This window comes from Mirounga leonina, unplaced genomic scaffold (assembly GCF_011800145.1).
Source record: "Mirounga leonina isolate KUSES-001 unplaced genomic scaffold, KU_Mleo_1.0 Mir_154, whole genome shotgun sequence".
Lineage (NCBI taxonomy): Eukaryota > Metazoa > Chordata > Mammalia > Carnivora > Phocidae > Mirounga > Mirounga leonina.
The window spans coordinates 37,521,618-37,537,923 of record NW_023270389.1 but is presented as its reverse complement, the minus strand read 5'-3'; the positions used below and the strand labels follow the sequence as shown (position 1 = coordinate 37,537,923).

Genomic DNA, 16,306 nt, shown 5'->3' with positions numbered 1-16,306 from the left:
ATGCTTAACAACTGAGCCACCCAGGCGCCCCAAGAGCCTATATATATTCTTAACTGCTATATTATGCTGCATATCCAACTTGGATATCTTAATATTATTATAATAAAATTGTTTATATTCTTGACATTTATTTTATGCATACAGGGAAACGGATTCCTAGTGTATGAAAATTACTTTAAAACTCCTCTAAATCTCCCATGTTCTGATAATTTTCTGGTTTGTATTGATTCCATGATTTTCTGGTACTCATAGCATTTTCTTTATCAGTAGTTGGCAAACTGGTGGGCAGGCAAAAACCCAGCCTTGCCACTTGTCTTTGTAAATAAAACTTCATTGGAACACAGCTATTTCCATTCATTTATTTATTGTCCGTGGCTTCTTTACAGTGGCAGAGTTGAGTAATTGTGACAGAGATGTAAGGCCCTTTATAGGAGAAATGTACTGATTCCTGTTCTTGATGATCAAGATTTCTAAAATACTTACTATCCTAAAATATGGAATTTCAGACATTAAATCCTTGGCTCTGAAATTCTGTTACTTCCTGCTGCCAAAGTTTTATTTTACTACCAGGCATTGTAGGAATAGAATGTATCTTTTAGTTTTAGTTTTTGGTTAAAATCCTCCACTAATATTGGTATTTTAAGGTAAAGCCAATATCCATGACCCAAATAATTAGGTCTTAGAAAAAGCCTTGACCTGAAGAATTAGAATCGAGAGTGTGGTATCTGTCTCTGTGTGTTTGTGTTCCAACCTGAAATTAATGTTAAGTATTACTGTTGTTTGTTTAAGTCCTTGCCTGCATTAATTGAACAAGGAGATGGATTTTCCCAAGTCTTAAAGATGCAGCCTATTATCCAGCTCCAGAGAGTCCACCAAGAAGTCTTTTCTGGTTGTTGTAGGAAACCAGATGTTAAACCTGAGAGCTTTATAACACAAATAGAAACCACACCAACAGAGACTTCAACCAGGAAAGCCACTGACCTGGTCTTGAAAAGAAGGCGAACTAAAGACTGCTCCCAGAGAAAATGGTATCCGCTACGGCCAAAGAGAATTAATCTTGACACATAAGCTCTTGTTTGTCTTGAGAGTTGAAATTTGGCACTGTCAACATTTAGATCACAGCCTAATGCCTAGACAGGAGAGACAAGTAACTCTTTAACTAGTGATTCCTTTACACAAATATCGTAGCTCTATGCTGGGATATAATGTAATAATTGTATTTCCTTCTCATTTTGTCTTTAGTAGATGAAAAGCATACTTTTTGAATATTGGCACAAAGCCCATCGGTGGGCATTAAGAGTGCAAGCTTAAATGTCCTTAAATGTAATCAGCTCTTGGCTGCCTTACAGCTTTTGTGGGATATCACGAGTAACACATTCTATTGGATTTCTAGTATACATCTTTTAAAAAGAGCAGTATCACAGTTGTCTCTATTTAAGTGCTAAAAGTAATCATCAGTTCTGTTTAGGAGCTAGAAGCAGATAAAGTTTTTTTTTCCCCCTCAGTGTAGTTTGATTTATCACATTGATATGCAGATAAGAAGACTGGCTTTGACTTTGTTTACTCTAAGTTCAGCTAATTTGGATTTGTGGTATTTTTAGGATTTTTTTGTTTTTGTTTTGTAAGACAGACGACTTAATTATGTAAGAATTTTTCTTAGAAATAAAAATTGGCATGTAGCCAATGTTTCTTGTCCACACCTATTTTCTACAGGCTTTTCAACTTAAACATTTGATTTGGGACTAAGGGTTTCTTTTCAAGATTTCTCATTATATCTTTGTACATGATTGCAGTTCAAAAATATGTATTGGATTAAAAATTAACAAATTGTCATTGTGGAACAAATATAGATGCAATCATACTGAACTATTCTACGTTTAAGGATGTTTATTTATCAAGGGTGTTATTGGTAGAAGGCTGAGGAAGCTATATCACCTATAGCTCTAACATTTCACTGTAGTTTCTTATAGCTCTTACTGTGTCTCTTCCTCACATTAATACGATGGAGGCAGGGCCATCCAACTTTTATCCTTTTCTCCTTTGATGACTGTATAACTTCATTCATTTGCAGAGGAATTTACTAATCATGACGTTGGGAAATCTGTACTTCTTATTTATTATGTCTTACCAATCAAATATCTAAATGTGACAGAAAGTGTGTCTCAGCGAAGAAAATTTACAAAGCCACTTTATTGCACTCTGTATTTTAATTTACAATTTTAGATCTGTATATTTGTAATAACTGTTTTTAATTAAAATACTGTACAAAGACTGAAATCTTGATACTGTGTATTTTTTTAGTTGTAGACATCTTGAACTTAGCTTTAGTTGAATGGTAGGTAAGCATCATGCCTTTCAGGACATAATAAATTTCCCTTTAAAATTGTTTTGAAGCTATAGAATATTGTTATTCTAATACAGTGCTATGTTTTTTATAGTATAAAAATTCTGTATGAGTTGTTTCATTTCGGTAGCCCGCAAACAAAACAATTATTGTTTTTTTTTTTTTTTTTTTTTTTTAAAAGATTTTATTTATTTATTTGAGAGAGAGAATGAGAGAGAGAGAGCACATGAGAGGGGGGAGGGTCAGAGGGAGAAGCAGACTCCCTGCCGAGCAGGGAGCCCGATGCGGGACCTGATCCAGGGACTCCAGGATCATGACCTGAGCCGAAGGCAGTCGCTTAACCAACTGAGCCACCCAGGCGCCCTTCCAAACACATCTTTACACCTTTGCTGGTGCTATTCCCTCTCCATGGAATGTTCTCTCCCTACTGTTCACTAGGGAACCCCTGACTTGGTGTATCCTCTGTGCAGCTCCCCATTACCCTCACCCTCCCCTCCTCAGAAGAATGAGTTTCTTTATCCTCTGGGTTCCTAGAACCCCTTGTGCATCCTTCTAATACAGATCTTATTTTATTTTATTTATTTTTTTTTTAAAGATTTTATTTATTTATTTGACAGAGAGAGACACAGTGAGAGAGGGAACACAAGCAGGGGGAGTGGGAGAGGGAGAAGCAGGCTTCCCGCCGAGCAGGGAGCCCGATGCGGGGCTCGATCCCAGGACCCTGAGATCATGACCCGAGCCGAAGGCACACGCTTAACGACTGAGCCACCCAGGCGCCCCAAGCAGCTGCTTTCTGAAAGAAGTGAAGGAAAATCTGTTTTCTAAACTTCAGCCATTGGAAACTATTAGTCTGATTGAGTTGTTATAACAAAATATTAGGCTGGATGGCTTCAAAAACAAATTTAATTTCTTATATTTCTGGAGGCTTAAAGTCCATGACCAAGAGGCTAACAAATTCGGTTTCTGGTGAGGTCTCTCTTCCTTTGTATATGCGTGGGGGTGGGGGTACTTCTGATAAGGACATTAATTCTGTTGGATCATGGTCCCACCCATATGACCTCATTTACCCTTAATTATTCCCTCAGAGGCCCCCCATCTCCAAATAGAGCCCACACTGGGGGTTAGGGCTTCAACCAGGGATCTTGAGGGGACACAAACATTCAGTCCATAACGGTAGACAACAGAAATCTTATCCTAGACCTTCTTCTCTGAGGCATTATGGCTTGGGCTGCATAAAGAACAAAGTCAATAAAGTCAAACTTTTTGTTTGCTTCAAAATACAGCTGTCTTTAAGACTGAATTTGTTTGACTTCTGTTGAAGGCCATGGTTTTTCCTTCTGTCCCTTCACAGTCATCCATTCAACAAATACATGTTAGGCACCTACTCAGTTCAAAAGTCAGAGAGGTTCAGAGCATAGTCTCAGAGCCAGATCATCTATTAGTTATTATTAGTTAATATTATTAAATAGTATTGAAGTATTAGAGTTACTTAACCCCTCTGTGCTGCTGTCTCCTCTAATGTAACATGGGGGTGATGATAATACCTATATCATAAGGTTATTATATGAAGTAAATGTGTTCATAATATAAAGTCCTTAGGTTAGTACTTGGCACATAATTTACATAGTGAGCATTCTATAAGCACTATTACTACTTGGTTTGATGAAAGAAATGAAAACAGTCATAGGATTAAACATTGTCTTCAAGAAGCCCATATTCTAATGAGAAGAATGAGCATGTAAACAATGACCATGCAAAGCAGCTAATGCCCTATAGATGTATCTGTGGCAAACTTTGGGGAGAAGTCGTGAAAGTCTTTGTGGAGGAGGTGACATTCCAGCGGTTTTGAGTATTTTAGGCAAATAATCAGGAAGATTCCTGGCAGTGTGAAGAGAATTTCCCAAGGCAGGTGGTTGGGAGAGAGCATGGGGTACTGAGGACCATCAGGTAAGGCTATATGAATAGGTCTTGTCTAAAAAGACTTGCTATAGGTGAACTTGAAGAGAGTCAGGGTCAGCTCTTAAGAACTTTGTACTTTTTAGAATTGGCAATGAGGAGCCATTAACTTCAACAAAGGAGGGGAAAGGAAGGGGAAATTTGTTGAATCCATTTTTCTCCTTGTGTAGCATTTACCCCAAAATAGCAAGAATGAGAGAAACACACACTCATCTGATGATGAAACCAGGAGGTATGTCGCCCAGACCATAGCTTATGAAGAAGGAATGTGTATGGAGGAAACAGTAATGAATTAGCAGATCAGAAGAAGATCAAATCTAAGTGTCTGCAGAGAGAGACATTGGTAAGAGAAATTTGCCAATTTGCCCCCAGATTCTCTGGAGAACTGAAGAATGGAGGACACTGTAGAAGGCTGAGATGAGATGGAGGAGCCTGAAAATGAGATTGTGTCCACCACCCCTCCACTCACTGTCAGTAATTGCCTTTGCCAGAGGAGCTTGTTTTCTGGAAAAGATTGAAATAAAGGGTCCCTGGCGAGTAAAGGTGAAACTCAGAACAAACAAATGGTCAGAATGAAATTCTCCATTGGAATGGTAAGACTTGAAGTTCCAGGATACTGGCTATTTGGCTCAGACATCTTAGATGATCCCTTAGAGAAACTGAACAACCTGGAGAAAAAAGCTAGAATAGTGTGATAGTTGAAGATCCCAAGCCGGTCCAATCACCCCATACTGCAGAGCCGTTCAGTGTCTGAGTCCCAGTTACATAGAGCTTCCAGAAACATTTTTGTATTTCATTCTAAAAATTAAGTGGACATAATAAAAAGCTGGAAGCTACCCACATATCCATCAGTAGTAGAATGAAAAAAAGAAATTGTGGCATACCATAATGAAACACAACAGAAGAATTAAAAAAAAATGAATTCCTGATAAACACAACATGGATGAATCTCAAAGATGTTACGTTGAATAAAAGAAGCCAGACACAAAAGAGTGCCTACTGTGTATGAAATCAAGAATAGGCAGAACTAATCAATGGTGATTACCCATGGGGAGAGGGGAGATATTAATTGGGAATGGAATGGGCACTGGGAACTTTTTTGGGTGAAGGAAATGTTCTATATCTTGATCTATATCTTGTTGTTCACATGGCTATATAGAGAGAACTGTTTAGCTACATATTTATGCACTTTATGTAAGTTTTATCTAAAATAATAATAAATACACAAATCAAGATTCACCAGACATTTGAGGGAGGCATTTATTTATTAAAGGTTTATTTATTTTAGAGAAAGAGCTTGCACAAGTGGGGGTAGGGCCAGAAGGAGAGGGAGAGAATCTCAAGCAGACTTCCCACTAAGTGCAGAGCCCAACATGGGGCTGATTCTCACAACCTGGAGATCATGACCCTGATCATGACCTGAGCTGAAACCAAGAGTCAGATGCTCGACTGACTGAGCCACCCAGGTGCCCCTTGAGGGAAGTCTTTAAATGCAGAGACCAAAGACTATGAGTCCCACAAAGGAAAGAATCTGTTCTGATGTATCCCAAACACCTAGAAAAGTGCCTGGCATATAGTTTCTCAGTGCATATTGGTTAACCAAATGAATGAAAACAAGCACACAAAAACCAAAGAGAAAACAGGACCTCAAAAAACCTAGAGAGAAATACAAAACAAAGTTTCAGAATAATTACTATCCTCCCAGAGATAACAGATGATATTCCATTCATTAACAAAAAAAAAGAAACAAAGAGTTCTTGAAAATTGTAGGTGTGAAAGTTGAAAGAAATTCAGTAGGAAGCCTGGAAGGTAATATGAAATTTTCCCAAAAGTAAAACAAGAAGATTAAGAGATGGCAATTTAGAAAAGATAAGAATAAAGAAATAAATTCAGAGGGTCCAATATCTAATTGATATCCTTTCCAGAAAGTGCAGAAAAGAACCAAGGAGTCAAAATTATCAAATATAATGCAGTTATCATGTGACCCAGGAATTCAACTCCAAAGTCTAAACCTAAAAGAATTGAAGACATGTCTACACAATAATTTGTACATGAATGTTTGTGGCAGCTACCCAAATGTCTATCAGTTGATAAATAGAAAGATAAAATATGGTATATCCAATTGATGGAATATTATTTGGCATTAAGTATAGTACATATTACAATGTGGATGAAACTTGAAAGCATGCTAAGTGACAGAAATCACTCACAAAAAGCTTGTATGACTCCATTTATATGAAATCTCCAGAATTGGCAAATCTATAGAAACAGAAAATAGATTAGCAGTTGCCCAGGGATGCCCAGGGTAGGAGGAATGGGGAGTGACTGCTAATGGGTATAGGGTTTCCCTTGGTGATGAACATGCTCTAAAATTGATAGTGGTGATGGTTGATTGGTGGATATACTAAAACCCATCGAATTGTACACTTTAAATGGGTGAATTATATGGGATGTGAAGTATATCTCAATTTAACAAGAGTAAAGAAATATAATACAAGAAACATTCCGAGATACCAAGACTCCAGATGGATTCCAAAACTCCAGAAGGAAAAAGCCCACTGAGTATTCAGCACAAGAAATGAAGACAAGAAACAAAAAACCAAAATCACCCCCACCAAGGCATATCACTGTATTAGATAAAGGGAAGTTCCTAAAAGCTTCCACTAGGGGAGAAAGATCATAAAGGAAGAGGAATTGGCATGGCATTAAACTACTAAACAGTAATTTTTTTTTTAAGATTTTATTTATTTACTTGAGAGAGAGAGTGAGAGAACATGAGCAGGAGAAGAGCAGAGGGAGAAGCAGTCTCCCCATCTGAGCAGGGAGCCTGACTCGGGGCTTAATCCCAGAACTCTGGGATCATAACCTGAGCAGAAGGCAGATGCTTAACCAACTGAGCCACCATGTGCCCCTAAACAGTCATTTTTAATTTAGAAGTCTCTGGAGCAATACAACCTAGAAATGTCCAGTATAAATGATTTGCAGCCTAGAAATCTATACCCAGCCAAACTATCAGTCAAGTGAGAGGTTAACCTAAAGCCATTCCCAGACATGCAAAATCTAAATAAATACATACTTTAAAATATATACATTTTATCCCAAAACATTCTGTTTGGGACACTACTAGTGGATATAAACCAAAAAGCAGCCGTGGGATCTAGCAAAGAGAAGCTACAAGATGGAGAGCAGCAAACTCAAGTCCACAGGACACTAGTCAGCAAATCTGGAGGAGAGTCCAATCAGACCAGGCTGGAATAGAATATGTAGAACTCAAAAAGAGGTATTTTCAGGAGGAGGAAATATAACTGGCAAAATGAGTGATAGTTTTAACTACCTGGAAAACTGTACAAAGGAGATATTTTGTGGTATTCAGATGTTCAGAGAAACAAACCCAATAAGAGATCAGGCAATTATTCACTATAGTAAAGCAGAAAACTGTACAAGAAAAGAAATGTAGTCATAGTTACAAGTCAGCTTCACAGTGACCAGTGTTTATATAGATACAACAATGAACACCCTAAATCTGAATTCAATAAAAAATTGAAACTGTTATATTGGGAGGGTAAAAGGATTGGGAAGTAATCAGTACACGAAGGGCACCAGCAGTCAGGGCGGGTAGTGGTCAAAGCGCTGGCGCTGGGTTCAGGGTTCCCCCTTAACTGCTGGGCTCTGGGGAAGTCCAGGGTGTCCCAGGACAGGAACTGGAGCAGCCAAGGTGACGAATTGGGCACGGAGGGAGCTGCTGGACCAGCCAGTACAGAAGTTCATTTTGTAATACTGAAACAACTCATGTGGTCGTAACTGTGTGACCACCTGAGTATCAGCCATGAAATGGGAATGTTGGGGAGTGAAATCTTCACAAGTAAAAGTCAGTGCATAATCCCTGAAATAGCTGAACCAAAAGACACCACAATGTGGATATTATTCAAATAAATACCAGAAAAAGCAAACAAACAGCTAAGAGAGTGGAAAGTGGATGAACCTAGGTGGGTGAAGCGGGCCAAGGAACTGATATTTTTCTGTTATAAGCCTTATAGATTTGATTCTTTATGTGTGTGTAATACTTGCATAAAAATAAATTTGATTTTTAAGTGATTTAAAAACTCACACAAGGGCGCCTGGGTAGCTCAGTTGGTTAAGTGACTGCCTTTGGCTCAGGTCATGATCCTGGAGTCCCGGGATCGAGTCCCGCATCGGGCTCCCTGCTTGGCGGGGAGCCTGCTTCTCCCTCTGACCCTCCCCCCTCTCACGTGCTCTCTCTCTCATTCTCTCTGTCTCAAATAAATAAATAAAATCTTTAAAAAAAAAAAAAAACTCACACAATATGCAAGTGAATTGAGTAATCTTTGATTCTATCTTTCATTATTCATGTCATTGAGAATTAAGAAACAAATTATCCCCCGGAGGCTTTTGCAGGGTTTCAGTTCCATTCTCTCAGTATATTTCAGATAAGACTTGTAGACTTTGTTTTTAGCTGAGAGTTTAGTTTTGGTTTCTTTAGAGGGTTGGTTTTTTTTTTTTTTTTTTTTTTAACCTATTGCTTTGCAAATAGGGTTCTATTTGCAAAGAATTGAGAATTAAGAATGAAGCCCCTATATACAAAGATGATGAAAAAGTATCTTTCTAGAGAACCACTGAAGAGGTTGTAGTGATTTTATGAAAGGATTTGGGGGAAACTAATGTTATATTCATTTGAAACTTCAGGGCTATAAAGTCCTCCCATAATCATTGTTTATACCCTGTGGGCTATTCACTAATAATATTTGAATGAATGAATGATTTCATATTGCAAATTTCTGACTTGTCAGTTCCCTCTAGATCACAATCTCAGACATTAATGACTTGGCATTCATATTCATTATTAATTGAGTTTAGAAGATGGGCTTAGTACTGCAGGAGGTGGGGGGTGGGGCCATGGGAGAGGGTGGGATCTAAAGGACTGAGGGCAAATCCCGGCGAAACTTGCCTGAATTAAAACCCTAGAGTCTCTTGGCTGCTGAAGCTGAAGTCTACCCCCTATAGCCCCGAGGATATCAGAGTAGACGATAGCATTCACACTCTCAAATTGACTCCATGGTGCCAACAGATATATTTTCCCTCTGGCCCTCATTTCCTTGGGTTGCATTCCTTTGACTTCTGTGTGGCCTGGTGTAGCCAGATAAGAAAACCTGGCCCCTCCGAGTCCCCTGCTCCGGCTGATCCCTGTGCCTGTGAAGGATCAGGCAGTCTGTATTTTCACCTTGACTAGCCTCATTCAGAGAATGGCTCCTGCTCAGAGATTTTAAGGCCTTCCTTGCTGCCCATACGTGCGGCTCTGCAGCCCACTTCTGCCATTGGTGGTACTGGAACTCTCCGTCCATCTCTGTCCCTGGTGTTACCTTGATGGGAATCCCCTCCGTGCCCTTCTTCACCAGGCCGTTAAGTATACAAAAGAGCATTTCTTTCTTTTTTTTTTTTTTTTGTTCCTTCAAACTCTTCTGAGGTTGTTTCCCCAGGAAGCAGCCAGAGGTTACCCTCCCCCTCAGAGTCCTTGCTGCCTGCATCACCCCAACCGCCTCTCAATCCTCCCTCCCCTGCCCCCTGGCTGCACTGATGGTTTCGTAGCTTTTTCCTTTGTTCCTGCATTTGAGCCTCCTTTTCTTTTGAGTCATTTTACATCTGAGTATCTCCACCAGAAGAGTAGACAGAAAAAGAAGAGGGATGCTTTGACCTGCCTATCTTGCTTCATTTCCCTCCCTGATTAAAATATATATATATATGGGAAAAAGGTTAGAACAAGTGTGGGTATGAACTTCCGCTGATCTGTCATATTCTACATACATCACATCTGCCCACCTCTGATCCTGTGAGGGTGTAGAAATTAGGGGATGACAGTGGGAGCATAATAATATTTGGGCAACTTTGTAGGATCCCTCTGCTCCAGGTCGTGAAAACCCCAGCCTCAGAGCCTTGTGGTCTTTCCCACTCACATGCCATACAATATTTTAAAATCATTTTTCATACATACCTTCTTTTATTCCACAAATACTCAATGAATCCAAATAGTGTGCTAAGGTGTGTATGGCTATGCAGATGTGAGCCGAGGCACAGGTCCTGCCCACAAGCAATCTACCCTCGGTCACTGGAGAATCCAATAGGGTGGTAAAGGGGAAGTGGAGGGAAAGACTTGGGAGCAGCGGGGGGTGGGGGACACACACCTTACTGTTGCTGAGGTTCCAGGTTCCCAGAAGGAAGATGAGACTGAAACCCAGAGGATTCTGAGACTTCTGAGGAATTAGCTGCTTACAAGAAGTTGGTTTGTCTGGTTTCAGCAACTATGATGGAGTACTAAGGAATTCCTGGCAAATTTTGATTTTTTTTTTTTTTTTTTTTTTTACTGGCAAATTTTGATACTGCAATTTCTCTTTGTTAGAAGCCCAACCCAAGAATTTTTCTTTTAAAGGAAATTATCAGATTTGGTAAATGATTACTTCTCTAGAAATACTTCTTACTAAAATGAATACTTTCTTTTGTCCTTTACACTCAAAGGGAAGCACAGTTCAAGACCATAAGCCAACATTGCATTGTCTCTGTCTGGGTGATGGACTCCATGACCTCTATCTCCTGACCCCAGCACTCTCTGGCTGCTCTCCCTGGAACACTGCACTTCATTTGCTGGGGTTCTGCCCGGACCCCCTTCACCCCATCCCCCAGCTGTTCTGTGAGTCACAGAGAAAGGAAACAGAGGAGGGATACTCCGAGACGTGGGAACAAAGGCACCATGGTCAGGTTTGCCCCCTATGTTGTCTGTGAAGTGGTACACTCTCTGGAGGGCTCGTCAGGTGGTTATATGTAACGTGCAGAGAAACCTGTGGTTTCCTTCCCTATATAATACATGGGATCAGTGCCTTAGAATGCTCAGAAACCATGTTTTTTCCGTAACAAACTCCTTTTCTCTTTCATATCTCCCCAGAAATCTGATTTGAAAAAAATTGTTTAAACAAACCCACAATGTCAGATTTGTTCCAGCAACATGAGGTCACAATATATTCTACTCTTGGGAGATGAAGATACAGATTGCCCAAAGAAAAGGAAGAGATTCAGTGAAACCACAACTGTAACCGTGCCGCAAAACCCGGTGAAAGGCCATTAATAAATGGCGTGAATTGTAGCCCTGTGAAAAGGAGCATATTTTTTAAATAAGCATGTGAAGAGTCCACTATATGCCCAGAATTATACAAAAATATTTTCCTGTGAATGTTTAAATGTAGTCTTATAAACTGATTTGCTGAAGCTACTAGTAATAAAATACTAGTAGTTACCATGGGCAGAGTGCTTCCTATGTGTCAGGAACATGCTAAGAGGTTCACATGCATCATCTCAGTAAATCTCAGAACAATCCATGAGGTAGAGGCGATCATCTCCGTTCTCATGATGCAGAGACAGAAGTCAGAGGGAGTGCACACCCAGCCACTGCCCCAAGGGTCTGCAGCCCACCACAGTGGGGCGAGCTGGGTGACTACAAGCCCTGCCTGTGTCTCTCCCCGTGGCCACAGCAAAGGCCCCTTGCCCTGGGTCTCACATACCCCTGCCATTACACGACAGCCACCTTGCTGGACCCCTCCTCCCCCTCTTCCTTCTCCTCCCCCTCCTCTTCTTCTTCCTCTCCTCCTCCCCTCCTCCTTCTTCTTCCTTTTCCTCTTCCTCTTCTTCCTTCTTCTCTTTTTCTCCTTCTCCCCTCCTTCTCCTTCTCCTCCTCCTTCATGACTTATGATAACATATGTTAACAGCAAACATTTCTCAATTTTTCAGGAGTTAATGAATAGCTAACATTGCCAGATAATATCAACATCTAAGAAATTGCCCAAAGTGATTTAAAGCAGTTGATTATCTTCCAGAGATTCAATATAGTAGTCCCCCCGCCCCCGCATCCATGGTTTTGCTTTCTTCCATTTCAATTATCCACAGACAACTGGATGAAGCAGGTGATCCTCCTTCTGGTGTATTGTCAGAAGGTCAACAGTTGACTAATGCTACATCACAATACCTGCCTTATTCACTTCACTTCATCTTATCACACAGGCATTTTATTATTCCATATCATCACAAGAAGAAAGCTAAGTACAGTAATATATTTAGAGAGACCACATTCACATAACTTTTTAAACAGTATATTGTTATAATTGTTCTATTTTATTATTAGTTATTTGTTATTACTACTAATAATATTACTGTGCCTAATTTTTAAGCTAGACTTTATCACAGGTATGTATGTATAGAAAAAACAGTGTATATAGGATTTGGTACTATCCATGGTTTCAGGCATCCACTGTGGGCCTTGGAACGTATCCCCTGAGGAAAAGGGGGAACCACTGTATGTCCTTTTGCTGTCAATTTCTTATGGAAATATAAATCATCGATAGAGAACCATTCCTTCATTGTGGGAAGCTAACCCTCATGTCTGTTCAGAATTACACTTATAAGGAATTCCAAATTGGCAAACTAAGAATTAATAAGGTTTTAAAGCAAATTCCAGACAGTTGTGTCATCAAGTCTTTTTGGGAATTATGTGCCACACATTTAATTCATTGCCCTATCTCTTTGGTGGCATGTTTGTCATATTTATCTAAATTATAAAAGAAACAATTTTAGTTGATGGCTGCTCGAAATTGTATCTGTCTTCCCAAATTTATGCACTGTCTGTTATAAGAATGATGTTTTGAAAACACTGACCTGACTTATTTTTGTTTCTCTAAGTTTACCCTTGTTCCCTCCTGGCCTTCCATGTCTAAGGCAGAGCACTGAGGCTTACTGCCCTTCAGTAATGAGGAGGGGGCCATGGGCCCTGCTTGGAAGAAGGGGCTGTGGGACAGCTGGGCATCAAGGCAAGTCCTTGAAAGCCCTATTTTGTTTATAGAGAAAAGGATTTTCTAAATTCCATTAACCTCTGTGTCACACATTAGGAGTCCGATCTGGTAGACTAGTTATAAGCACAGTCTAGGAGAGGAAGAAGACCTTTGTCCCTCTGGCCCCTGTGAAGTGTGGGAAGATGAAAAGGATGAAGCCGGTAGACTCAGAGCCCCACTTCTCCCCTCTGGGGAGTGGTCTCAGGCTAGAGGAGAATGAAGGGACTCTGACAGGACACAGCCTGGAAGCACATTGTCCCTGTGCCCCTCATCTAATCACGATCAGACAGGAGAGTAAAATCAATGCTGTGATGGTGCTCCCTAATTTAGCCCCTGAACCTGCCTTAGCTCTGTTGTTTCACAGAAGGCATTTGGAGACCCCTACATGCCACGCGGAAGATTGTGGGAGGAGCCAGTGGAGGTGGCTGGCAGCCTATCAGGGATGCTGGGAAGAGTGAATTATCCTACATTGGTCTGGACATTAAAGGAGAGTCACAGCCATCCTCGTGGGTAATGCAGTGCCAGTGGGAGCTGAGGTGAGCTACATGGTCAGGGAGGGCCACAAGCCTGGACCAGATCCTATAAACCACAATGTCAGATGTGCCCAGAGACCAGGTGGACAGGGGCATCACCATGGAAACCAGAGGGGCCAAAGAAGGTACAGGGATCTGTCCAGAAGGCTCTAGAAACCCTTCTTCCCCCCCTACATCCACATGCAATCTTAATGAGGAACAAGGAAATCTAAAAGATACTAAATCATCCAGGAGAGCCAGAGTTACTTCCTATAAACTGTTTCAATAATTGGATTGAACTAGATTTTCAGAGTTGGACTAATGCTAGTGCTTTTTTTTTTTTCTCCTACCACTCAATAGAATCGTAGTTTATAGGGGAGATCTAATCTCTTTATTTTCTTTCAGATAGCTAACTACCTGTCCTGACACCATTTATTTAATAGTACCTCTTTTTTGATAGTAACCACTGATTTGAGATGCCACATTTTTCATTTAATAAACTCTAAAATCTATTTGGGGTCTGTTTCTATTCTGTTCTAGTCAAACGCCCATACCAAATTGCTTTAATTTTTTATAGTTTTATGATATATTTATTTTCTCTTAAGACCATTTCTCCTCCATCCATTTATTATCATTATTTTTCCAGAAAGTTCCTGGCTACTTTTGCTTATTTCTCCACATGAACTTTAGCATCAGATGCCCGCCCCCCCAAAAAAATCCTGTTGGTAATTTTTGAGATTGCACTAATTTTATAGCTTATTTTTAAGGAAGATGGACATGTCAACTCTTTTATTTATTTATTTATTTATTTATTTGAGAGTGAGAATGAGAGAGAGAGAGAGAGCATGAGAGGGGGAGGGTCAGAGGGAGAAGCAGACTCCCCGCCGAGCAGGGAGCCCGATGCGGGACTCGATCCCGGGACTCCAGGATCATGACCTGAGCCGAAGGCAGTCGCTTAACCAACTGAGCCACCCAGGCGCCCCGACATGTCAACTCTTATCCAAGAGTTTGGTATGGGCTTGTTTGTTTTTTAAGGCCTGTTGCTACCATGATTCTACTTTATTGTTAAACTTGGAAGCATTTAATCTATCAACATATCTTGAAGCCAATTTGGAAGACCATATACTCCCCTCCCCATTTTCAGGAATGATCAGTGTTTTTGTTTTTTATTTTGTTTTGCTTTGGTTATCAATTGCTCTATAACAAATCATCCCAAAAAAGTGGCTTAAAACAATAACCAAGTGGTTATTTGCTCATAGGTCTGCCATCTGAGCTGGGCTCAGCAGTGTGGTTCTTTTGCTGGTCTCGGTGGCGGTCACTCATGTGGCTGCACTCAGTTGGCAGGTTGGCTGAAGGCTGAATTCAGCAGGGACTCAGGATGGCTGAGCTTCTCTCTCTTTCCTTGTAGTCTCAGGGCCTCTGCCTTTCCAAGTGACCTCTCCACATGATCTTGCCAGTAGAGTAGCTGGACTTCTCACATGGTAGCTCAGGGCTTCCCGAACCACAAAAACAGAAACTGGCAGGTCTTCTTGGGCTTAAGCCTTGGAACTGGCACATTACTTCTACTCTCCATTATTTATTTATTTATTTTTATTTTTTACTTTTTTAAAGATTGTATTCATTTATTTGACAGAGAGAGACACAGCAAGAGAGGGAACACAAGCAGGGGGAGGGGGAGAAGCAGGCTTCCCGCGGAGCAGGGAGCCTGATGCGGGGCTCGATCCCAGGACCCCGGGATCATGACCTGAGCCGAAGGCAGACACTTAATGACTGAGCCACCCAGGTGCCCCTACTCTCTATTATTTAAAGCAGATCATAGGTCCACTCAGATTGAAGAAGGGGTGGGTGTGGGGGCTACACAAAGGAATGAATACTGAGAGGCATGGTTCAATATAGGCCACCACATTTGTGGGCCACCATAGTAGTCTTAAAAACTTCCAGTAGGCACTATTTCTCCAGTATCTAAAACAATGCTGGCTGACAGTAGATTCTCAGCACACATCTGTTGAATGGCCACTATTGAAGCATCTGGCTAATAACGCTGCATAGATAAGCAGCACCACTAGAAATGTAGAAGTTCAGTTTCTGAAGGCAAAGTCTGAGCAACTGTCTGCAAAGTCATACCTATTGCAATGCTTGTTTACTGCTCTTATGTGTTGGGGTCATTTACACATCCGTTAGATACCATCCAACTTCTTGGAAGTCATCACCTATTATTATGCCTCAGGAAGGCATCCTTCCTGAGAATCTATTCAAAATACACATTCAACTAATAAATAAGTTGCAGCATTTATGTTCTGTGGAAACAAAGGGGAAGTTCTTTGAGGAGAGTGGTTAGTGGGGAGGGAGGCCAGGAGGTTTCATTGCTCTAATGAGTCAGGGAAGACTTCCTGGAAGAGGTGGTTTCAGAAACCCTTTGAATGATGGGAGAAGATAGAGGTGATATTGGTGATATTCTGGGCAAGTAGTATGATCTAAAAAAAAATATCCAAAACACAAGAGTAAGATCGGTGAAGGGGTTGGTGAATAACTGCAAAGAAAGGGGGGCCAATTTGGGAAGGTGTCTGACAGAATTGTCCAGGCACTTTCTGCAAAAGCTTTCCAGTGCC

General features: G+C 40.7%; 1 protein-coding gene across 2 annotated transcripts in view; it reads left to right on the top strand.

Annotated features, from left to right (window-relative positions):
* The window catches only part of NSL1 (NSL1 component of MIS12 kinetochore complex), a 44,371-nt gene extending 33,143 nt beyond the window's left edge, over positions 1-11,228 (top strand). The window contains exon 5 of one of the 2 annotated variants that reach the window (XM_035010513.1): positions 10,829-11,228. In XM_035010513.1, the coding sequence (XP_034866404.1) occupies positions 10,829-10,851 (23 nt within the window). In that variant the 3' untranslated portion in view covers positions 10,852-11,228. Of the gene's footprint in view, positions 1-789; positions 2,278-10,828 lie in introns of those variants that run through there. The other variant, XM_035010511.1, reaches the window with a different exon arrangement.
* Positions 11,229-16,306: the final 5,078 nt, after the last annotated feature.